The following is a 26,405-nucleotide window of genomic DNA, read 5'->3' as shown; positions in this document are numbered from 1 at the left end:
TTAAGAAAGACAAGAAAAAACTTTTTTTTTTTCCTTTTTTCAATTTTCAAAACTTTGTGACAAAAAGTGAGGTCTGCAAAATACTCACCATGCCTCTCAGCAAATAGCTTGGGGTGTCTACTGTCCAAAATGGGGTCATTTGGGGGGGGTTTGTGCCACCTGGGCATTCCATGGCCTCCGAAACTGTGATAGGCAGTGAAGAGTGAAATCAAAAATTTACGCCCTTAGAAAGCCTGAAGGCAGTGCTTGGTTTTCGGGGTCCCGTACGCGGCTAGGCTCCCAAAAAGTCTCACACATGTGGTATCCCCTTACTCAGGAGAAGCAACAGAATGTATTTTGGGGTGTATTTTCACATATTCCCATGGCATGTTTGAACAATATATCATTTAGTGACAATTTTGTGCAAAAAAAAAAAAAATTGTCTCTTTCCCGCAACTTGTGTCACAATATAAAATATTCCATGGACTCGACATGACTCTCAGCAAATAGCTTGGGGTGTCTACGTTCCAAAATGGGGTCATTTGGGGGGGTTTTGAACTGTCCTGGCATTTTATGCACAACATTTAGAAGCTTATGTCACACATCACCCACTCTTCTAACCACTTGAAGACAAAGCCCTTACGGACACTTTTTGTTTACATGTAAAAATTATTTTTTTTTGCAAGAAAATTACTTTGAACCCCCAAACATTATATATATATTTTTAAAGCAAATGCCCTACAGATTAAAATGGTGGGTGTTTCATTTTTTTTTTTCACACAGTATTTGCGCAGTGATTTTTCAAACGCATTTTTTGGGGAAAAAAACACACTTTTTAAAATTTTAATGCACTAAAACACACTATATTGCCCAAATTTTTGATGAAATAAAAAAGATGATCTTAGGCCGAGTACATGGATACCAAACATGACATGCTTTAAAATTGCGCACAAACGTGCAGTGGCGACAAATTAAATACATTTTTAAAAGCCTTTAAAGGTTACCACTTTAGATTTACAGAGGAGGTCCACTGCTAAAATTACTGCCCTCGATCTGACGTTCGCGGTGACACCTCACATGCATTATGCAATTGCTGTTTACATTTGACGCCAGACCGACGCTTGCGTTCGCCTTTGCGCGAGAGCAGGGGGGGGACAGGAGTGCTTTTTTTTTTTTCTTTATTTTTTTTTGCTTTTTTATCTTATTTTTAAACTGTTCCTTTCATTTTTTTTTTAATCATTTTTATTGTTATCTCAGGGAATGTAAATATCCCCTATGATAGCTATAGGTAGTGACAGGTACTCTTTTTTGAAAAAATTGGGGTCTATTAGACCCTAGATCTCTCCTCTGCCCTCAAAGCATCTGACCACACCAAGATCGGTGTGATAAAATGCTTTCCCAATGGCGCTGTTTACATCCGGCGAAATATAAGTCATGAAATGCTCGTAGCTTCCGGTTTCTTAGGCCATAGAGATGTTTGGAGCCACTCTGGTCTCTGATCACCTCTATGGTCAGCTGGCTGAATCACCGGCTGCATTCTCAGGTTCCCTGTTGAGACAGGAGAGTCAGAGAAAAACACGGAAGACGGTGGGGGGGGGGCATTCCCTCCCACTGCTTGTAAAAGCAGTCTAGAGGCTAATTAGCCGCTAGGATTGCTTTTACATAAAAGCCGACCGCTGGCTGAAAAGAATGATACCAAGATGATACCTAAACCTGCAGGCATCATTCTGGTATAACCACTCAAAGTCGTGAATGGCGTACCTGAAGACAAAAAAATGGTTAACAATAAAACACAGTAAACGGTAAAGTATAAAAAATTGCATACCTGAAAAGCAAACATGATAAAACATAACAATAAAACATTGCAGAATAGAATACAGTAAAAAAGAGCAGAACAATAGAGAGAGAATAGAGAGAGAGAGAACAATAAAACGACAACTATTTTTTTTTATTTTATATTTTTTTTTTTTTTTTTTTTTTTACACTTTTTTTTGTAACTTTTAGAACTGTAACCGGTTCCAGGTTCGGGTCTTTCAAAATGCGATGGCATCTTGGGAGACCCTGTGAAAGTGTGCCTAGTCTATGCAATGCTGAACCCTACGCTAATACTCAACTAGTGAATGGTAGCGTTCAAAACATTCACCAATGCAAAGACCAGGATTGTCAGGACAGGAGGGACAATAATAGCGGGTGTCACGCCTATATCCGCGCTTGCTGCAGACACAACATCTTTTTTGGGGGGGTTCGCTGGGTAGGGGTACTCGGGAGGACATAAAAATGCCTCTCATGCAGCCGACTGCATTTGGTTGGGGATGTGAATGGGGGAAGTACGGGCGCTGCAGAAGTGGTGGGTTCCCAATTAGGATTGGCGAATGTAGCAGGAAGGGCACTACGGGCTTGTGTTTGTCTTCTTCTTGGTGGCAGCGGGACACTACTTGTGCTTGCCACCTCATCAGCTTGAACTGCACTTATGGGACTCGCCACGTCACCAAGTGTTACTGCAGTGCTGGTTTGACTACGACCGGGGTGTACTAGGCGACTGGTGCTTGCCAGTTCACCAAAACGCTACCAAAAAAACTGTTAGCGATCGCAGGGATCAGGCCTGACTCTGCGAACGCTGCAGTTATGCGTTTAGTGTTTTGTAAGTGACAGTGATCGATCGATACTGCACTTGAGTGGGCTGGGCTGGGCCGGGCGGAGGGGCAAAACGCAGGTGCTAGAAGGTATCTGGGATGATCCCGCTAACACTGCGTTTTTGGGAACCCTAAACTGCTGGGGACGCTAGTATAGATCTGATCTGAACAGATATTGATCCGATCAGATACTATACCACTAAGGGAGGTGTACGGTGCGTGCGTGGGTGTTAGCGGTACTGGCGCTAACCTGACGCTGCCTGGGGCTGGTGCTTGCCATTTCACTAAAATGCTACGAAAAAAACCGTTAGCGATCGCAGGGATCAGGCCTGACTCTGCAGTTATGCATTTAGTGTTTCGTAAGTGACAGTGATCGATCGATACTGCACTTGGGTGGGCTGGGCTGGGCCGGGCGGAGGGGCAAAACGCAGGTGCTAGCAGGTATCTGGGCTGATCCCGCTAACACTGCGTTTTTGGGAACCCTAAACTTCTGGGGACGCTATTATAGATCTGATCGGATCATATATTGATCCGTTCAGATACTATACCACTAAGGGAGGCGTATGCTGCGTGCGTGGGTGTTAGCGGTACTGGCGCTAATCTGACGCTGCCTGGGGCGATGCATATCACCGCCGGGCGATCAGGGGGCTAAACCTTTATTCGGTAATAAATGGCGGGTGCCCTGACACTATAAAAAATAAAACGAACTAACCAGCGTCACCCGTAACAGTTATACGGTGATCAGTGGTGAAAGGGTTAACTAGGGGGCAATCAAGGGGTTAAAACATTTATTAGGTAGTATATGGGGGTCCCTGTCGCTATAAAACGCTGACGGCGGACCTAAATATTTACCTCCCTAACTAGCTTCACCAGTGACACTAATACAGCTATCAGAAAAATGATCGCTTAGTGACACTGGCGACAGGGGGTGATCAAGGGGTTAAAACTTTATTAGGGCGGGTTAGGGGGGTACCCTAGACCTAAAGGGGGCTAACCCTAACTGCCCTAACACAGTAACTGTCACAAACTGACACCATGCAGTAATCAGAAAAAAATAAATAAATAAAAAAACTGCTTGGTGTCAGTGTGACAGGGGGGGGGGATCGGGGGGTAAAGGGGGGTGTTTTGTGTGCCTGGCATGTTCTACTGTATGTGTGTGTGTTGTGCACGCACATTGAAGTCTTCTCTCCTCAGCGCCGGAACGGAAAATACCGAGCCGAGGAGAGATGACATCATTTCCTTTGCTGCTGTTTAGCATACAGCAGCAAAGGAAGGATTTGATTGGCCGGCGGCAATCGCGAGGGGGGGCCACGAACGGATGGTCTCCCCCTCATCTCTGATCGCCCCTGGTCAGAAGCGGACCGCCTCGGGCACCGGGGGGGTCCGATCGGACCCCCCACCCGCGGAAGGCAGATCACGTATATGTACGTATATCGGCGTGAGGCGGTCCTTAAGTGGTTAAAAAAAACAGCCCGCAAAAGCAAGCGGCGCTGCAGTGTGAAAGGGGTCTAACTATTTTTTGTTGATTTTTCCTGAGAGCTGTGAATATCTAAAACCTATTTGGTCACATGGTTTGAAATATATTTAGGAAGCAAGTAGGACTCTTGGTCGTTTCCGAGCTTACCAGAGCCATCGGGAATCCCAGAGGTGACCCGATGTGGCCGTTCACTGGGCAGAAAGTTGAATGCGGGCAAGATGGCCCTCACTAATCACTATGCCCTTGGAGGACCAGAGCAACCTCTAACGCCACTTCAGGTTCTCTGCATTAACCATTGACTTTTTTTTTTAAGCAAAAAAAATGTTTTATTTTGCTTTTAAAAGGTAAATGAGAGATCTGGGGTCTTTTTAATACTAAATTTCTCAATAAAAAGGAGGACCTCATGCTTATTTCTATTACAAGGAATGTATAGGAATAAAAATGATAAAGACGTAAAATAAAGGGACAGTGCAAAAAGGAAAAAAACATTTTTTAAAGTGCCCCATCCCTCCATGCTCATGTGCAGAAGCAAACGCATATGCAAGCCACTCCCGCATATGTAAACGGTGTTCAAACCACACATGTGAGGTATCGATGCAATGGCTAGAGCGAGAGCAATTATGCTAGCGCAAGACCTACTCTACCTTTAAATAGGTAACCTGTAAAAATGTTTATAGTGTTGCCTATGGAGAAATCTTTTACATACCATAGTTTGTTGCCATTCCAGGAGCATGAAATGTTAGGTATCTATGTACTCAGCGTAACATAATTTTTCATATTAACCGCTTCCCGCCCGCCGTACGCCAAATGACGTCCTCGGCTTTGAGTGGGGATATCTGAGTGATGTCTGTAGCTACAGGCATCATTCAGATATTGTCTTTTAGAGACAGCGAATCTGTGCACCATAAGAATGATCATAGCGGCTGTTCTGCCGCTTGATCGTTCTTACAGGAGCCGAGAGGGGGCGTCCATCCCCCCCGCCGCCCTCCAGTGCTTCTACCGACTCACCGCTACGATCGGTGAGTCGGACACAGGATCCACCAGCCCCGGATGTTGAGAATAGAGATTTCCGGCGGACCAGATAGTCGCCGGAGTCTCTATGATTGTTCGGAGGCCGGGTGTGCTGTTATGACGTCATGCCCGGCCTCTGTATTCAAAAAACGGCGCCGCTTCGGCTGGGAAGCGGTGATCTTTTTTTTTATTATTTCAGGCTTGACTTTTGAGTCAAGCTAAAATAAAGTAAAATTAATAATAAAAAAAAAAGCGCCCCTGTCCCCGTGAGCTCGAACGCATAAGTAAGTCCCGCCCACATACGAAAACAGTGTTCAAACCACACATGCGAGGTATCACCGCGAACGTTAGAGCGAGAGCAATAATTTTGGTCCTAGACCTCCTCTAACTCAAAACATGTAACCAGTAAACATTTTTAAAGAGTCGCCTAAATGGATTTTTAAGTAGCGAAGTTTGGCGCCATTCCACGAGTGTATGCAATTTTGAAGCGTGACATGTTAGGTATCTATTTTCTCGGCGTAACTTCATCTTTCACATTATGCAAAAACATTGGGCTAACTTTACTGTTTTGTTTTTTTTTAAAAAAGCATTTGAAAAATTGCTGCGCAAATACCGTGCGAGATAAAAAGTTGCAATGACCACCATTGTATTCTCTAGGGTCTTTGCTAAAAAAACATATATAATGTTTGGGGGTTCTATGTAATTTTCTAGCAAAAAAATTATGATTTTTACATGTAGGAGAGAAATGTCAGAATTGGCCTGGTAGGCAAGTGGTTATACAAAAACATTGGGGTAACTATTGTGTTTTGCTATTTTTTTTTATTCATTAACCACTTCAGCCCCAGAAGGATTTGCCCCCTTCCTGACCAGGCCATTTTTTGCGATTTGGCACTGCGTCGCTTTAACTGACAATTGCGCGGTCGTGCAACATTGTACCAAAACAAAATTTATGTGCTTTTTTCCCACAAATAGAGCTTTCTTTTGGTGGTATTTGATCACCTCTGCAGTTTTTATTTTTTGCGCTATAAACAGAAAAAGAGCGTAAATTTTGAAAGAAAACACACAATTTTGTACTTTTTGCTATAATAAATATTAAAAAAAAAAAATAAAAAAAAACAACAAATTTCTTCATCAGTTTAGACCGATCTATATACTTCTACATATTTTTGGTTAAAAAAAAAAAATAAGCGTATATTAATTGGTTTGTGAAAAAGTTATAGCGTCTACAAAATCAGGGAAAGATTTGTGATTTTATATTATTTTTTTTTTTACCAGTAATGTCGGCGATCTGCGATTTTTACCAGGACTGCGACATTGCGGCAGACAGATCGGACACTTGACACTATTTTGAGCTCAATTTGATGAAAGGGAAGACAATCTTATAAATTTTTTTTTTTGGGTGGGGATTTCAGTAACCATAAACACATGAACAAAATGATAAGTCATTGTCCACTAACGAGTCAAAACAAATTCACTTTTGATTTAGAATTTTAGTAAGTGTTTTTTTTACTGGTTTGGTCTGAAAAGTGTGAATCCTGACACTATACGATTTGATGATTTGAAATGTATGGGGGGAGAAAAGAAGGCAATTATCAGGGAATGTTTTGCAGCGTTTTCAATTCTATGAAATAATTTTGAAAACACAATTATTCACCCAAACTTAAAGTGGTAATTAAACCCAAAAACAAACATGTATTCTATTGCAGCTTACCAGGGCCTAGATGTGGTAGCTGCATTTGTTTTCTTTTTGGGCTTTTCCCCCTTATTTTCACCTGGTGCTCTAGCCAGTAAGTCTGTTTTTTCAAAAGAACAAGCTCTTGTGCAGATTGTAGCAGAGGGTTGAGACAAACCATCTACCACTGACAGGGGTGCTTACAAAGATCTACTTTTATGTAAAAACTTTATCCCAAAAGGAAAAAAAAATGCTATTAGGACCACTTCACACTACAATTTCTGCATTTTGGATGCATTTCTGCATGTGTTTTTAATGTGTTCTGGTGCATTTCCCCCCTCCCCATCTCAATTCAGAACATGTGCATTCTGATGTGTTGTGCTACATTTCAGATGTGTTCCATACAGAAAAAAAATGTAACATGTTCTACTTTTGTTGACCGCACAGCACTGGTGTGAACTACGGGCAATGGAATACATGGAAAATATGATGTATGCATTTTTGATGCAGATGAAAAATTTACTTGACTGCATGTGGTGTGAACCAGTCTTAACTGCTTCTGAAGTATTTCTAAATCTGCTAATACATTTGCCACCTATCAGTGCTGCATATTAGCGCCACCTCATCAGTGCCCATCAATGAAGGAGAAAACTTACTTATTTACAAAATTTTATAACAGAAACAAAGAAAAACTTTTTTTTTTCTTCACAATTTTTCGGTCTGTTTTTATTTGTTTAGCAACAAATAAAAAGCCCAGTGGTGATCAAATACCACCAAAAGAAATCTCTATTTGTGGGAACAAAATGATAAAAATTGTTTGGGTACAGCGTTGGATGACCACACAATTTCATTTAAAATGCCACAGCTCTGAAAGCTGAAAATTGGCTTGGGCGGGGAAGTGCCCTGTATTGAAGTGGTTAAAGTGTATTTTTCCCAAAAAATTGCATTTGAAAGACCCCCTGCGCAAATACAGTGCGTCAAAAATGGAAATATATATAATGTTATATAAACATATATAATGTTTGGGGGTTCTAAGTAATTTTTTTAGCAAAAAATACTGATTTTACCTTGTAAGCAAGGGTCAGAAAAAGGTTTAGTCTTTAACCACTTGCTGACCGCCTTCCACATATATACTGAGGCAAGACGGCTCGGCTGTGCAAACCACCATACCTGTATGTCGGTCTGTGCATGTGGTACTGCGGGCGGAAGCTTGCTCGCTTGTGAGTCCGGCGGAGTGGATTTCCACTGGCCACCCACGATCGCTGTAAAGAGAGGCAGAACGGGGTCTGTCTATGTAAACAAGGCGGATCCCTGTACTGATAAGGGAGGAGAGAGAGATCAGCTGTTCCTAGTTATCAGGAACAACGATCTCTCTCTACTCCCAGTCAGTCCATTTCCCTGACAGTTAGAAAGCACCTCCCTAGGGAACACTTAACCCTTTGATCACCCCTAGTGTTAACCCCTTCCCTACCAGTGCCATCTATACAGTGATCAGTGCATTTTTATAGCACTGATCACTGTATTGGTGTCACTGGTCACCAAGAAGTGTCACTAGAGTCAGATTTGTCTGCCGCAATGTCGCAGTCCTGCTAAAAATCACTGATCCCCGCCATTACTAGTAAAAACAATAAAAAAATAAAAAGTCCCTAAATCTTTCCCCTATAACTTTTGCGAAAACCAATTAGTATATGCTTATTGCGATTTTTTTTACCAAAAATATGTAGCAGAATACATATTGGCCTAAACGAATACATTTGGTTTTTTATATTATAGCGCAAAAAATAAAAACCGCAGAGGTGATTCAAATACCACCAAAAGAAAGCTCTATTTGTTGGAAAAAGGACACCAATTTTGTTTGGGTACAACGTTGCACGACCGCGCAATTGTCAGTTAAAACGACGCAGTGCCGCATCGCAAACAACGGCGTGCTTATGTGGTTAAACTGACCTCATTTACAGACTGAAGTTCATTCCTTTGAGCTAAAAAAACTAAATGGTACAATTTTTCTCTTCATCTCCGCCTAAGTGATGTTTAAGTGATATTTTCAGTGCAGAGTGCAGAAAACGGCTCTGCACTGAATCGGGAAAATGCTGTGTCGCGAGGGGGTAGAATTACGATCTCGATTCTTTGACGATTAATCGTGCAGCTCTACAGTATATATTGGAAAATTGATCAATTCTGATCTACTGATGGCCCATCTCATTTCTTGAGGCCTTTAAAATGCCAGGGCAGTACAAATTCCCCACAGTCTGAGGCATTTAGTAAGAGGCATGGCAAGTTTTTTTGTTACAATTTTTTGGAAAATGGAGAAAATCTTTTTTTATTTTATTTTTTTAACCATACTGTCACCAGTACAGTACAGCATTATCATATGACTGGCATGGTGATGATCAGGGATACTGACTGGTGAGAGTATGTTGACAAAATAAATACAATTTTTTTATTCAATTTCTTAACCTTTTTTTTTTAAAATTGATGATGATGATCATTGTAACAGCATGTTTTGAACTGTCATGAATAGGTTACTTTCATTACAGCTGTGATTACTAGTGATCTGTGATTGGCTACAGCTAATCACATGGTACAGGGTGCGGTGATTGGCCCAGGTACCATGCGATAGCTGTGGGCCAATCACAGCATCAGTCAATAGGAAACACAGCTGTTATGAAAGAAATTTATTCATGACAGCTTTGTTGACATTCTGATCACATTATCCCGATGGCCGAGTACCAGGATCCGCAATCTGCAGGGTCGGCGTGATGCGTGCCCCTAACCCGGAACAGGCTGGATCATGTACGTGTCTGTGCCGGCCGGCCGCAGTAAAATGTACTGTTAGCTGTCGGCAAGTGGTTAAGATGGATTCAATAGTTACTTTGCGCTTAAACAACCCTTGGCATATTTAGGTTGTGCAAGGTAATATTTTTTTTCATGAATGCTTTCTGCTAACAAAAGTTCTTATTGTACACATAGGTTTTCAAATGCATTGGAATATCATCCAATCAGTATTCATCTATTTCCCCAAGAATAAATATGATCAATAAATGTTACTACATGTACTACATTTATGCCACTGGCTGAATTTGAAGAAACCCCACACTGAATCTTAATATGTAATATGACAGGAAAATGTCTTACCTGCCATTGCACTCAGCATGACCTATGCCTTTTATGGGAAACCATAGTATTTCCACCAACAATCAGTACTAATGACCTTGAGATAAAGTCACCTCCAAAAAATCAACTATTCTCTCATGGCTGGATGTTCACACACATGGAATGAATACATACATGTTCATGGAACATCTGAAGAAAAAAAAATATATATTTGCAAACACCATCTGTTTTACAGGTTGCCTTTGGTACTTCTGAAATATTATACTTGTTTCATGAAAAATAATTACCCACAAATTACATGTACATTCACTTATAACATCATGCTCATGAACATTGCTTCTACAAATCATACACATCTATATATGCTGGATTTAGGTACATGATCGTTAAAAAGTAGAATCATTTAAAAGGAATATTTTCTTAAGCAAATTACCACTGCTTCTCTGTTTTTCTATTTTTAGAAGTGTTTACATTCAGGATAACCAAGCTGGCAGGCATGGATGCTGCTGTAAAATAAAAAAACTTGTAGTGGCAGCTTTTTCTACAAACTCTGGGAAATGGTATTTTAGTGAACTTGGCTGCTCATGCATTCTATTAAAGCTGGACTGCAACATTTTTTTTTAACGGAGGGGGTAAGAATTTATGTTTAGTTTTTATTGCAGTTCATGTCCTTCCTGGGTATATCCCCCATCAATTCCTGTTCCTGTGATGCCTGAACAAGTCAAGTGTACCAATGTCACAGGGACAGAAAGGCACAGACAGCAACACAAATTTGTCAAATATAACCTTTCCTTGCTCTTAAAATGTTTTTGTTTTGTGTCCTGACAAGAAGTGAAGTCTCCTGATTAGAGGTACAAACTAATAAACTCCCAACTGTGTCTCTACACTCTTCCCCAATTTATCTCAAAAAACATTGGCTGAAGTGGTTTTAAACTTGTGAACCTGCATAAAACCTTAAAAAAAAAAAATCATCCCATAAACAAACAGGAAAATGACGATAGAACAATATAAAGCACATTGCATAAATGTATAGTAGAAACTAGGGTATTATTGTATTTCCCTTTTGATAGGATATTGATATGTTGAACAAGAATTTCCAGTACATGGCTGTTGTATTAACAAACCAATAAAAACTGTTACGAGACATATTAAACAGAAAATTTCCTAACATTATTAGGTTAAATAATTGATTTAGGCACCATAGTGTCTCTTCTAGTTTTGGACTTAAAATAGCTATGTAGCTTATGATCTAGATCTCCTGGCAAGTTACTAACAATCAGGTAGTAAGGCCAGAAAGATTCACAGTCTAAGGAATAATGAACAGTCATGGGTCTTCTGAGCCAAGAAATAAAAGTAATTCATGACAAAAAATAAAGATGAAGAAGTAAACACAGAGGTCTGTAAAAACATCTGCCATCTTGCTGTATGTATCCAGGGAGCGACTGATCACCTCAGATGGAATCCCAGACAATAAAAGTGCAGCAGTGAGGACAGTGGTCTTTGTTTTTTTCTCCCCCTAAAAAAACAAAAACAATGAAATGCTTACAATTAGCATTTGACATCACTTGAAGCTTTAATCCTTTTCTACCACATTGGCATACAATTGATTACAGCTAAAAAATTAGGACTCCACCGGATCCAATAACATATACAACACAAGCTAAAATAAATGTATAAGAATAAACATTATATATCAGCAGTAGAACCACAGAAGTGGACATCTTAAAAGGGTAAAAGCAATGAATGTACTGTCATTTAAAACGCCTGCACCTATAAGGTTCAACGTGAGTGAATATTAGTTAAATGTGCTACAACTCCATATAGTGTAATGCTGACCGCTTCAATACCCGCTCATTGTCATATGACGGCCGCAGATGGGATCTACTATCATGGGCGGGCGTCATATGATGGCCTGGGCTTCCCGGCCGTCTAGGGGGCGCGCGCTCCCGCGGCATTGCTCGGCACCCAATGCGTGTGCCCGGCAGCTGCGATGTCCGCCGGGCACCAGCGATTGCCCGTTAACCGAACAGGACCGTGGATCTGTGTGTGTAAACACACAGATCCACGTCCTGTCAGGTGAGAGGAGACCGATCTGTGTTCCCAGTACAGAGGAACACCGATTGGTCTCCTCCCCTTGTGAGTCCCCTCCCCCTACAGTTAGAATCACTCCCCTAGGAAACACATTTAACCCCTCGTCTCCCCCTAGTGGTTAACCCCTTCCCTGCCTGTCACATTAACAAAGTAATCAGTGCAATTTTATAGCACTGATCGCTGTATAAATGTGAATGGTCCCAAAAATGTGTCAAAAGTGTCCGATGTGTCCACCATAATGTCGCAGTCACAAATAAAAAAAAAAAAAATTGCAGATCGCCGCCATTACTAGTAAAAAAAAAAAAATAAAAAAATTTAAAAATGCCATAAATCTATCCTGTATTTTGTAGACGCTATAACTTTTGCGCAAACCAATCAATATACGCTTATTGCGATTTTTTTTTACCAAAAATATGTAGAAGAATACATATCGGCTTAAACTGAGGAAAAAATTATTTAAAAAAAAAAAAAATTGGGATATTTATTATAGCAAAAAGTAAAAAATATTGTTTTTTTCAAAATTGTCGCTCTTCTTTTGTTAATAGCGCAAAAAATAAAAACCGCAGAGGTGATCAAATACCACCAAAAGAAAGCTCTATTTGTGGGGAAAAAAGGACACCAATTTTGTTTGGGTACAACGTTGCACGACCGCGCAATTTTCGTTTAAAGTGCGACAGCGCTGAAAACTAAAAATTGGTCTGGGAAGGAAGGGGGTGAAAATGCCCTGTATTTAAGCGGTTAATGTACCTGCGTCCCAAAAGTTTCAGTACTGGAAATACAAATTTTTGTAGGCACTGGGGACTTTCATGTTACCACTAGTATTCACAACACTATATGTGCCTTTGTGTAAAATATGATGATTTTAAATTCAATATAGTGTTGAGAATACTAGCGGTGCCATGAAAGTCCCCAGTGCCTCCACAAATTTGCATTTCCTGCAGTGAATGTTAGGTAAATGTCAAATTCACTGCTTTATAAATATGCTGTTTGGCTACAGAGAAAACAATCAGAACTCAGACTTGTAGCTTTTTTGGCCACTGGAAATATAGGGTTCTAGAAGTGCTGAAAGACTTCCAAAGAAATCAGTTTCTCTATGTACCTTTTTATTTTTATTAATAAACAAGTGTGATTTTACTGTTCTTCTGTCTCGGTCTGGTTCATGGTTTCTGATAGAGAGGTCCTAGGAGATAAAGACTTGCGCTCCCATAGTTTAACCCTCTGCACTAAGGCTGACTTGGAGATCTTGGCTAATAGGGTAGAGAAGGCCCTGGGACAAGACATAGAACCCCTCGGGCTGATACTGCTCACTTTGGAGGTAGAGTTGAAGCCCTAGAATCGCAATGGGATGGCATTACCCCTACCTTATAGACACAGAGATGCAAGACACAGGATCAACGGATTAACTCTTTATTAGATCAGATGGTTGACTTTAAAAATAGAAGCTGCAGAGTTAATATTTGCATCAGAGGCCACTGCGCCTTGGGAAATAGTCCCTACACTGCAAGGGGTCTTTAAGCAGATTCTCGGCCGTGAGGAGCATGAACACATTGATATAGAGGCGCTCATAGAGCACTTCACCTCCTCTCAGAGGACCCGGATAAGCCGAGAGACATTATAAGTAAACTCCAAAAATACTCCCTAAAGGAACGCATTATATTTCATGTCAGGGGTATCCATCATGTGGACTGAGGGTGCCAAATCCTTTTTTTGGATATCTCCAGGCGCACCCTGATGCAACCCAGCACTCTCAAGCCATTGTTGCCCTACAAGACGCGAAGCTCACCTACAGGTGGGGCTTTCCTTTCAACCTGTCGGTCACCAACAACTCACCTTACGGAGCAAAGATGACCTGCCCCAGATCCTGAACCAGTTCCTGAATCAACTTGGCTTGCCATCTATTGACATTCCAGACTGGTGTTCCTTCCCGGAGATCGCACTCCTCTCTCGTCCACATCCATGGCAACCTGCACACCACAGAGGTCGGAATAGGCCCTGAGATGGCCCCTCTAGCTTGGTCTCAAAACATTCTTCACAAGTGGCACCCTGAGGGACTTTCTCAGACTTTTATGACCTTTACAGTTAACCTTCAGGCTCTCCAGTCTTGCTGCTGTGGTATATTGCTATGACCATGTAGGATACAGGAGTGCGCCTTTCCTGTGGCGGGTCCTCTGCTGGACTCGCACCTGATGCCATACCACCTACCCCCAATAGGTCAACTCTTTCGAGTTATGTCACCTAACTGCTGCTCGCTGCCCCCCACTTTGGTCTTGGCCAGAGGTCCGAGTTCCCTCCACGATTAGCGGTGACTGGATACTTTGGAATGCCCTGGGCAATATTTTCTTTATGCGTTATTACGGTTTCTTGTTTTCCAGGTTTTTCTGTTTCAATAATTTTTAATAATATTTTGAGAAGAGTCAAAACACCAAGAGCACAGGGTGGAGCAGCTAACAATCCTTGCATGCTGTATATAGACAATAGGAAATGGTATATAAGTGGGGGAAAACGGAACAGAAAGTCTTGGCAATTAGGTAGGTTTTCTCTAAGCTCACAGGTGAGCATTTGGCCACCAACAGAAGTGGACAGGAATAACATGTTTTGTGTTAGAACATGGGTATAGAACAACAAGAACATTATAAACACTGAAAGGTGGTCAACCATACATTTCGAGGTTGAGACCACCTCAAAACGTAATCCCTGGAAGTAGACCCACCAGGTAGGAAAGACCACGTACAGTGATCATGGTTTACTAAGTATTACTAATTACCAAGCATTGTAACAGACCCATAGAAGGGACTCAGGGCCCCCAAATGTAAACATCAGTAACTTAAATAAGAAAGGAAAAACAAAATAAAAAAGGCTAAGGAAGCGTGATGCCAAGGCTGGCAGGAGTCAAGGAAACAATGAAAGAGCTAAGAGGAAAAGAGACGAGAAAAGGAAATGGATCTGTCCGGGGATCCTGCATCAACTTATTCGTGCGATTAGATTCATTCTTCTGGGACCTGCAAGTAAGCAAGCCAAGGGGACCATATTTTGTTGAAAATGGAATGTTCATCTCGTAGAACCACTCACAAGATTTTGTTTTACTATTGCAAGGTTTATGACAGGGCTTTTCCACGCGGTCGCTATAGTGATTTTGGTTGCTAGAAACAAAGTAAATTAACCAATTGCCAACCGTCTTTCGCATACATACTGTGGCAAGGCGGCTTGGCTGCGCAAACCAATGTACCTGTACGTCGGTCTGTGCATGTGGTACTGTGGGAGCATGCTCGCCCGTGGGTCCGGCAGACATGATGTCCACCGGCCACCCGCGGTAAAGAGGCAGAACGGGGATCTGCCTATGTAAACAAGACGGATTCCCGATCTGACAGGGGACAACACTGAGATCTGCTGTTTCTAATGATCAGGAACAGTGATCTCTGTGTTTTCCCAGTAAACCCAAACCCCACACAGTTAGAACACACCCAGGGAACAAAGTTAACCCCTTGATCGTCTCCTAGTGTTAACCCCTTCCCTGCCAGTGTAATTTATACATTGATCAGCGCATTTTTTTTTAGCACTGATCACTGCAATAATGTCACTGGTCCCCAAAAAGTTTTACTTTTTCGCAGATCGCCATTACCAGTAAAAACAATTCAAAAAAATAAAAGTCCATAAATCTATCCCATCGTTTGCAGACGCTATAACTTTTGCACAAACCAATATACGCTTACGCCTTACACTAAAGTTATGCAGAAGAATTCATATTGGCCTAAACTGATGAATACATTTGTTTTTTTACATATGCATTATAGCAAAAAGTAAAAAGTGTGTGGTGATCAAAAACCACCAAAAGAAAGCTCTATTTGTGGGAAAATAAGGACATCAATTTTATTTGGGTACATCGTCGCACGACCGCGCAATTGTCAGTTAAAGAGACGCAGTGCCGTATCGCAAAAAATGGCCTGGTCATTAAGTTGGTAAATCCTTCCGGGGCTGAAGTGGTCAAGGTCATATAGATAGATAGAAAGGATGTTCAGAGGATTGCTGCACAAAAATGTATTGAAATGAAAAACATACAAAAAATGTATTAAAAGCGTTCTATTGTATAGTAAGTGCCGGTTCACACTAGGACGACTTGTCAGGCGACCTAGTCGCCTGACAAGTAGCGTCCCGTTCTGTACAATGGAACCGTTCTAAGCGGCGCGACGCAAGTCGCTCCGACTTAGAAAAAGGTTCCTGTACTACTTTGGGGGCGACTTGCATAGACTTCTATACAGAAGTCGTTTTGCAAGTCGCCGTGGCAGTCGTGTGCAGGTCACCTCGGTGAGGCGACCTGCAAGTCGTGCCTCCCCTAGTGTGAACCGGGCCTTACAGTTTCAATGCAACTCAATGACTAGGGGTAAATTTCTGTCTCACCCACACAGAGGTCATATGAATGAAAATAAAGGATATTATACCTATCAGTCTTCATATGTGATCTATGTGATTAAATGTCCTTGTGGGCTCCTCTATGTTGGTGAGACAACCCAAAAAGTAAAGGACCGCATTGCCCGGCACAAATACTCTATAAGAGACAAACTTACTCAACTTCCACTAGCCAGGCATTTTGTTGAAAAAGGCCATGCGGTTTCTCTACTGAAATTTATGGTTATAGATGGAGTAAGTCGCAGTAGGAGAGGTGGCAATCAGGAGTTAATTTTGAGAAGGAAAGAATTACAGTGGATCCACTCTTTGAATACTATGTGCCCCAAAGGGTTAAACTCAGAATCCGATCTGTACTTGCTTGTATGAGAGACCCATGGAGTATGGGTTGTTCAACATATGACCTGTTTTTAATTATATGGTGCTTACTGAATATGAAGATAAAAAGGCATGTGTTTTCCCTATTTTTTTACTTTTTTCTATTTTATATTATAGGTTGACACCAGGGATGCATGTTAGAGTGAATAGAAATTTGTATCCAGTGTCTAGCCTATTTCATCTTGCTATTTTTGATTAAAGAGATCTTTGACACATGTGATGATGGATAATGACCTTGTTAAAAGGGGTTGTAAAGGTAATTTTTTATTTTTTTTTTTAAATAACAAACATGTTATACGTACCTTCACTGTGCAGCTCGTTCTGCACAGGGTGGCCCCGAACCTGCTCTTCTGGGGTCCCTCGGCGGCTGTTTCAGCTCCTCCCCGCAAGAACTAACCACCTTAAACCTTAATGCGAGCTCCCTCGCATGGTGGTTAGTTATTGCGGGCGCGCTCCCGTGATACAGCTGGCGGCTATAGCCGCTCGCTGTATCACTCGGCCCCGCCCCCCGGCGCGCCGCGTCATTGGATGTGATTGACAGCAGCGCGAGCCAATGGCTGCGCTGCTTTCAATCCATCCACTATAGCCAATCAGCGACCAGGCTGAGCGGCGAACTGAAGGTCGGGAGCGAGCGGCTGAGTTTCGAGGTGTCAGGTAAGTAAAACGGGGGGGCTGGGGGCGGCGGTATTGTCAAAAGTTTTTTCACCTTAATGCATAGGATGCATTAAGGTGAAACAATTTATACCTTTACAACCCCTTTAATGCAATTGATTCCAAACATGCTTTCTTATAAATGTTGTGAAAAGAATACTTCAATTGTGATATGTTCCAGTCTGAGGAAGGGTGCTAGCAATATAGCCCGAAACTAACTATACAATGAAATGCTTCCGATAAATTTTTTGTATGTTTTTCATTTCAATAAATTTTTGTGCAGCAATCCTCTGAACTTTCTTTCTATATATGACTGTTTGGGATGGTCTGATTGCATTGCACTGGGAGACTGCTGATGTGCTGTTCACCACCACCACCTGTTTGGTGTGTGTGTGTGTGTGTGTGTGTGTGTATATATGTATGTAATATATATATATATATATATATATATATATATATATATATATATATATATATATATATATATATATAAATATAAAATACACCCAGAAGTAGGATATACGAACATTAAAACTAGGAGTCAGGCATGAAGCTATATGAAGAGTGGGGGGATAGAAATCTTCTATATTAAAGTAGTACTAAAAGCTGGATATGATCATTTTAAATATAATGCACAATACTGGTAAAAGTTTACTCTAAATGTAATAGTAATGCCTTCTATTACCTCCAGTCTATCAGCCTCTACCTTCTCTAGGTTCAGATGCGGATCTTCCCCATCTTTAAAGTGTTTTTTTTTTTTTAACCACTTGCCGACCGCCTCACGCATATATACGTGAGCAGAATGGCACGGGCAGGCAAAATCACGTACCCATACGTGATTGCCTTCCCGCGGGCGGGGGGTCCGATCGGACCCCCCCCCCCGGTGCCAGTGGCGGTCGGCATTTGGCTAGGAGCGATGAGAGACGAGGGGGAGACCATCCGATCGTGGCCCCCCCCCTCGCGATCGCTCCCAGCCAATGAGGAACATCCCCTGCCTGTGTATAGTACACACAGGCAGAGGATGTGATGTCATCTCTCCTCGGCTCGGCAGTTTCCGTTCTAGCGCCGAGGAGAGAAGAGTAAGTGCACCAACACACACACACACACACACACAGTAGAACATGCCAGGCACACAAAACACCCCCGATCCCCCCCCCAATCACCCCTCCCTGTAACACTGACACCAAGCAGTATTTTTTTTTCTGATTACTGCAGGGTGTCAGTTAGTGACAGTTACTGTGGTAGGACAGTGAGTGTTACCCCCCTTTAGGTCTAGGGTACCCCCCTAACCAAGTTTTAACCCCTTGATCACCCCCTGTCACCAGTGTCACTAAGCGATCATTTTTCTGATCGCTGTATTAGTGTCGCTGGTGACGCTAGTTAGGAACGTAAATATTTAGGTTCGCCGTCAGCATTTTATAGCGACAGGGACCCCCATATACTATCTAATAAATGTTTTAACCCCTTGATTGCCCCCTAGTTAACCCTTTCACCACTGATCACTGTATAACCGTTACAGGTGACGCTGGTTAGTTGGTTTATTTTTCATAGTGTCAGGGCACCCGCCGTTTATTACCGAATAAAGGTTTAGCCCCCTGATCGCCTGGCGGTGATATGCGTCGCCCCAGGCAGCGTCAGATTAGCGCCAGTACCGCTAACACCCACGCACGCAGCATACGCCTCCCTTAGTGGTATAGTATCTGATCGGATCAATATCTGATCCGATCAGATCTATACTAGCGTCCCCAGCAGTTTAGGGTTCCCAAAAACGCAGTGTTAGCGGGATCAGCCCAGATACCTGCTAGCACCTGCGTTTTGCCCCTTCGCCCGGCCCAGCCCAACCCAGCCCACCCCAGCCCACCCAAGTGCAGTATTGATCGATCACTGTCACTTACAAAACGCTAAACGCATAACTGCAGCGTTCGCAGAGTCAGGCCTGATCCCTGCGATCGCTAACAGTTTTTTTGGTAGCGTTTTGGTGAACTGGCAAGCACCAGCCCCAGGCAGCGTCAGGTTAGCGCCAGTCGCGCTAACACCCACGCACGCACCGTACACCTTCCTTAGTGGTATAGTATCTGAACGCATCAATATCTGATCCGATCAGATCTATACTAGCGTCCCCAGCAGTTTAGGGTTCCCAAAAACGCAGTGTTAGCGGGATCAGCCCAGATACCTGCTAGCACATGCGTTTTGCCCCTCTGCCCAGCCCAGCCCACCCAAGTGCAGTATCGATCGATCTCAATCACTTACAAAACACTAAACACATAACTGCAGCGTTCGCAGAGTCAGGCCTGATCCCTGCGATCGCTAACAGTTTTTTTGGTAGCGTTTTGGTGAACTGGCAAGCACCAGCCCCAGGCAGCGTCAGGTTAGCGCCAGTCGCGCTAACACCCACGCACGCACCGTACACCTCCCTTAGTGGTATAGTATCTGATCAGATCAATACCTGATCCGATCAGATCTATACTAGCGTCCCCAGCAGTTTAGGGTTCCCAAAAACGCAGTGTTAGTGGGATCAGCCCAGATACCTGCTAGCACCTGCGTTTTGCCCCTCCGCCCAGCCTGGCCCACCCAAGTACAGTATCGATCGATCACTGTCACTTACAAAACACTAAACGCATAACTGCAGCGTTCGCAGAGTCAGGCCTGATCCCTGCGATCGCTAACAGTTTTTTTGGTAGCGTTTTGGTGAACTGGCAAGCACCAGCGGCCTAGTACACCCCGGTCATAGTCAAACCAGCACTGCAGTAACACTTGGTGACGTGGCGAGTCCCATAAATGCAGTTCAAGCTGGTGAGGTGGCAAGCACAAGTAGTGTCCCGCTGCCACCAAAAAGACAAACACAGGCCCGTCGTGCCCATAATGCCCTTCCTGCTGCATTCGCCAATCCTAATTGGGAACCCACCACTTCTGCAGCGCCCGTACTTCCCCCATTCACATCCCCAACCAAATGCAGTCGGCTGCATGAGAGGCATTTTCTTTATGTCCTCCCGAGTACCCCTACCCAACGAACCCCCCCAAAAAAGATGTTGTGTCTGCAGCAAGCGCGGATATAGGCGTGACACCCGCTATTATTGTCCCTCCTGTCCTGACAATCCTGGTCTTTGCATTGGTGAATGTTTTGAATGCTACCATTCACTAGTTGAGTATTAGCGTAGGGTACAGCACTGCACAGACTAGGCACACTTTCACAGGGTCTCCCAAGATGCCATCGCATTTTGAGAGACCCGAACCTGGAACCGGTTACAGTTATAAAAGTTAGTTACAAAAAAAAAGTGTAAAAAAAAAAAAACCAAAAAAAAAAAAAACACATACAAAAATATAAAATAAAAAAAATTAGTTGTCGTTTTATTGTTCTCTCTCTCTCTATTCTCTCTCTATTGTTCTGCTCTTTTTTACTGTAGTCTATTCTGCAATGTTTTATTGTTATTATGTTTTATCATGTTTGCTTTTCAGGTATGCAATTTTTTATACTTTACCGTTTACTGTGCTTTATTGTTAACCATTTTTTTGTCTTCGGGTACGCCATTCACGACTTTGAGTGGTTATATAAGAATGATGCCTGCAGGTTTAGGTATCATCTTGGTATCATTCTTTTCAGCCAGCGGTCGGCTTTCATGTAAAAGCAATCCTAGTGGCTAATTAGCCTCTAGACTGCTTTTACAAGCAGTGGGAGGGAATGCCCCCCCCCCACCGTCTTCCGTGTTTTTCTCTGGCTCTCCTGTCTCAACAGGGAACCTGAGAATGCAGCCGGTGATTCAGCCAGCTGACCATAGAGCTGATCAGAGACCAGAGTGGCTCCAAACATCTCTATGGCCTAAGAAACCGGAAGCTACGAGCATTTTATGACTTAGATTTTGCCGGATGTAAACAGCGCCATTGGGAAATTGGGAAAGCATTTTATCACACCGATCTTGGTGTGGTCAGATGCTTTGAGGGCAGAGGAGAAATCTAGGGTCTAATAGACCCTAATTTTTTCAAAAAAAGAGTACCTGTCACCACCTATTGCTATGATAGGGGATATTTACATTCCCTGAGATAACAATAAAAATGATTTTAAAAAAAAAAAATATGAAAGGAACAGTTTAAAAATAAGATAAAAAAGCAAAAAAATAATAAAGAAAAAAAAAAAAAAAAAAAAAGCACCCCTGTCCACCCTGCTCTCGCGCTAAGGCGAACGCAAGCGTCGGTCTGGCGTCAAATGTAAACAGCAATTGCACCATGCATGTGAGGTATCACCGCGAAGGTCAGATCGAGGGCAGTAATTTTAGCAGTAGACCTCCTCTGTAAATCTAAGGTGGTAACCTGTAAAGGCTTTTAAAGGCTTTTAAAAATGTATTTAGTTTGTCGCCACTGCACGTTTGTGTGCAATTTTAAAGCATGTCATGTTTGGTATCCATGTACTCGGCCTAAGATCATCTTTTTTATTTCATCAAACATTTGGGCAATATAGTGTTTTAGTGCATTAAAATTTAAAAAAGTGTGTTTTTTCCCCAAAAAATGCGTTTGAAAAATCGCTGCGCAAATACTGTGTGAAAAAAAAAAAATGAAACACCCACCATTTTAATCTGTAGGGCATTTGCTTTAAAAAAATATATAATGTGTGGGGGTTCAAAGTAATTTTCTTGCAAAAAAAAATAATTTTTTCATGTAATCAAAAAGTGTCAGAAAGGGCTTTGTATTCAAGTGGTTAGAAGAGTGGGTTATGTGTGACATAAGCTTCTAAATGTTGTGCATAAAATGCCAGGACAGTTCAAAACCCCCCCAAATGACCCCATTTTGGAAAGTAGACACCCCAAGCTATTTGCTGAGAGGCATGTCGAGTCCATGGAATATTTTATATTGTGACACAAGTTGCGGGAAAGAGACAATTTTTTTTTTTTTGCACAAAGTTGTCACTAAATGATATATTGCTCAAACATGCCATGGGAATATGTAAAATTACACCCCAAAATACATTCTGTTGCTTCTCCTGAGTACGGGGATACCACATGTGTGGGACTTTTTGGGAGCCTAGCCGCGCACGGGACCCCGAAAACCAAGCACCGCCTTCAGGCTTTCTAAGGGCGTAAATTTTTGATTTCACTCTTCACTGCCTATCACAGTTTCGGAGGCCATGGAATGCCCAGGTGGCAAAAAAAAAAACCCCAAATGACCCCATTTTGGAAAGTAGACATCCCAAGCTATTTGCTGAGAGGTATAGTGAGTATTTTGCAGACCTCACTTTTTGTCACAAAGTTTTGAAAATTGAAAAAAGAAAAAAAAAATTTTTTTTCTTCTTTCTTTATTTTCAAAAACAAATGAGAGCTGCAAAATACTCACCATGCCTCTCAGCAAATAGCTTGGGGTGTCTACTTTCCAAAATGGGGTCATTTGGGGGGGGTTTGTGCCACCTGGGCATTCCATGGCCTCCGAAACTGTGATAGGCAGTGAAGAGTGAAATCAAAAATTCACGCCCTTAGAAATCCTGAAGGCGGTGATTGGTTTTCGGGGCCCCGTACGTGGCTAGGCTCCTAAAAAGTCCCACACATGTGGTATCCCCATACTCAGGAGAAGCAGCTAAATGTATTTTGGGGTGCAATTCCACATATGCCCATGGCCTGTGTGAGCAATATATCATTAAGTGACAACTTTGTGCAAAAAAAAAAAAAAAAAACATTTGTCACTTTCCCGCAACTTGTGTCAAAATATAAAACATTCCATGGACTTAACATGCCTCAAAGCAAATAGCTTGGGGTGTCTACTTTCCAAAATGGGGTCATTTGGGGGGGGGGGGGTTTATGCCATCTGGGCATTTTATGGCATTCAAAACTGTGATAGGTAGTGAGGAGTAAAATAAAAAATGTACGCCCTTAGAAATCCTGAAGGCAGTGATTGGTTTTCGGGGCCCCGTACGCGGCTAGGCTCCCAAAAAGTCCCACACATGTGGTATCCCCATACTCAGGAGAAGCAGCTAAATGTATTTTGGGGTGCAATTCCACATATGCCCATGGCCTGTGTGAGCAATATATCATTTAGTGACAACTTTTTGTAATTTTTTTTTTTTTTTGTCATTATTCAATCACTTGGGACAAAAAAAATTAATATTCAATGGGCTCAACATGCCTCTCAGCAATTTCCTTGGGGTGTCTACTTTCCAAAATGGGGTCATTTGTGGGGGTTTTGTACTGCCCTGCCATTTTAGCACCTCAAGAAACGACATAGGCAGTCATAAATTAAAGGCTGTGTAAATTCCAGAAAATGTACCCTAGTTTGTAGGCGCTATAACTTTTGCGCAAACCAATAAATATACACTTATTGACATTTTTTTTACCAAAGACATGTGGCCGAATACATTTTGGCCTAAAATGTGTATAGCGCAAAAAATAAAAACGGCAGAGGTGATCAAATACCATCAAAAGAAAGCTCTATTTGTGGGAAGAAAAGGACGCAAATTTCGTTTGCGCGGTCATGCAATGCTGTATCCAATTAGCAGTTAAAGCGACGCAGTGCCAAATTGTAAAAAGTGCTCTGGTCAGGAAGGGGGTAAATCCTTCCGGGGCTGAAGTGGTTAAACAAACCTGTTAAACTAACCTGCTCTGTGTAATGTTTTTTGCACAGAGCAGCCCTGATTCTCTTTTGGGGTCCCCCACCAACGCTTCTGGCTTGCCCCTATAGCAAGCTGCAAAGTATAGTATAGAGTGCCCCTATAGCAGGGGTGTCCAAACTTTTTTCAAAAAGGGCCAGATTTGATGAAGTGAACATGCGTGAGGGCCGACCATTTTGCCTGACATTCTCTAAACCATTAAAATTCGGTCTAAGTGTGTTCGTCCAAGCACTAATACACTGCCCAACAAGAATTCTCTTGCGTCTGTGGCTGTGTGTGGTGAAGAGATGAGCTCGGGCGTGTTATTTGGAGATAGATAGATCGATCTATCTTTTTTGTGGCCCCCAACAAATCCCCGAGCACCGCTCAGGATTAAGGATGAGCTTGGGCATGTTATTTGGATATACTGTATTTATCGGTGTATAACACACACCTTCACTTTAAGAGGGAAGTTTCAGGAAATAAATTACAATTTTAAATAAAGAACTGTGAAGCAAAATAAGGGTCAGTGCCCATCAATGCAGCCTAATCAGTCCCCATTTGCAGCCTCACCAGTGCCATGAAAGCAGCCTCGTATCAAAAGAAGTGATTTTGCGCAATATTCTAATGTGTAGAAAGTGAAATGGGTCCTAATAGTGTACGTGCAGTGCACTAGGGGTAAAACAATCTGTAAACAACAATCAGGTGAACTGTGTGATATATGAACACTCACTATAGGGACATAATAATCTCACATAAAGCAAATGCTGAAAGTCATCACAAAATAAGAGATAAAACGTGTGCAAAAAATTCACTAAAATGTGATAATGTAGCAACAGTGAAGGGTTAAATCAAAAAAAAAAAATCTAAGAGAAAAAAATTATGTTTAAATAATAATAATAAAAAAAATTAATATATATATATATATATATATATATATATATATATATATATATATATAATGAATACTGGAAACATTATTGTCCATATAACACATCCAATACTGCATAAAAAGTCTCTTGTGTGTGGAATTATAGATGACTGAAGATCTTCTATTGAGTGACTGGCTAGTGATGTAATAGGGTTAAATAACCCATAAAGATTCCATATAGTGACTTCTAAGTGTGGTCTCTCAGAACTCTCAGCTTCAAGCTGGTAAATATTGGCATTAAGGATGACGAATATATAGATGTGGTTGTTGATGGATTCTTTCAGTGAAGCCCGTGGGTCTCTCTCTTGAATTCCTCCATCGATATCTCCTGAAAATGCTCCAATATTGCCACCCCAGTGGCGGGGGAGAAAGGGGGAAAAAAAAAAAAAAAAGAGAAAGAGAGGCCTCCACTAGTGTGATAACGTTTAAACAATAGGGGGATGTTTATTAAGTGTCTAAAATTGGACTCTTACATTTGTGACAGATAAAAAGGCAGAGTGAATAAAATGACAATCTGGCGTTCTCAGCGCCCTCTCACTTGTCTTCCTGATGTGCGTATCGCTCCGGCCACTCCCTACGCGTTACGACACGATCACGTGTCTTCATCTGGGGAACCTGATTGGATGTTCTATACCGATTTAAATAGGGAAAAAAAACTGAAGTTTTAAAGCCGCCATCTTGGTTGTGGTCAATGTTTAGTAGATGAAGCGGTCATTTTGCCTTAGACCCGGAAGTTTTAATGTCGTCCATTTTCTTGTGGATAAAGCCTGATTTTTTTTTACTAAGTGTGTATTTATGGACGCGGCCACATCTTTTTGGTGGAGAGCTCTTAGAATAACAAAAAGTTATTTCACCGATAGCCTATTTGTATTCAAGATAATATAAGATCGTGATTAAAAAAAATATAAAGAGACTAGTTAATGTACTTTATTAAAACTAGTACTATTTAACGTGGCAATGTTAAGATATTTGGCAATGTTTAATGCAAACAAGTATTATTAAATGTGGCAATAGTTAGATATAATAAAAATGCTGCGCTGATAATTAAAAATGAATAGTGTGGGATCAATTGTCCCACATACATTAAAAAGGGCTAATTTTACCATGCAAATAAGGAAAAGGTATGAGAGTGCCCTGAAAAACTACCAATACTACAGTTAAAAATATTAAATAGAAATATATTATTAAATATTACATATACATCTTGCAGACGGCAAATAAGAATATATTCTATAGTGCTAATGTAAAAAAATCGACAATCGAGAAATTCTCCTAAACATAAATAGAATATGTATATGTTTATAGGTCCATAACAGTAGACATCAGAATGAAAGGGGTAGGTTAATATATCCTATTAAATAAAATCAATGAAGGGGGCTAAGATAAGTTATGTAGGAGGATAATGATTAAAATAATTGTATTAAAAGTTACACAAAAAACAATTTAAATCAAACTCTACGTTCAGGCCTCTAGGTACAAGAGTCCGCAAGGTATGAATCCAT

The 26,405-nt window shown here is 41.6% G+C and overlaps 1 protein-coding gene across 1 annotated transcript in view; it reads right to left on the bottom strand.

Annotated features, from left to right (window-relative positions):
• Window positions 1–10,076: 10,076 nt before the first annotated feature.
• CAMLG (calcium modulating ligand) overlaps window positions 10,077–26,405 on the bottom strand; it is a 179,181-nt gene continuing 162,852 nt past the window's right edge. Inside the window, exon 4 of the mRNA XM_073620804.1 lies at window positions 10,077–11,402. Within this exon, the coding sequence (XP_073476905.1) occupies window positions 11,211–11,402 (192 nt within the window). The 3' untranslated portion in view covers window positions 10,077–11,210. The remainder of the gene's footprint in view (window positions 11,403–26,405) is intronic.

Source organism: Aquarana catesbeiana, linkage group LG03 (genome assembly GCF_042186555.1).
Source record: "Aquarana catesbeiana isolate 2022-GZ linkage group LG03, ASM4218655v1, whole genome shotgun sequence".
NCBI classification, from domain to species: Eukaryota; Metazoa; Chordata; class Amphibia; order Anura; family Ranidae; genus Aquarana; species Aquarana catesbeiana.
This window is presented reverse-complemented; position numbering and strand designations above follow the sequence as displayed.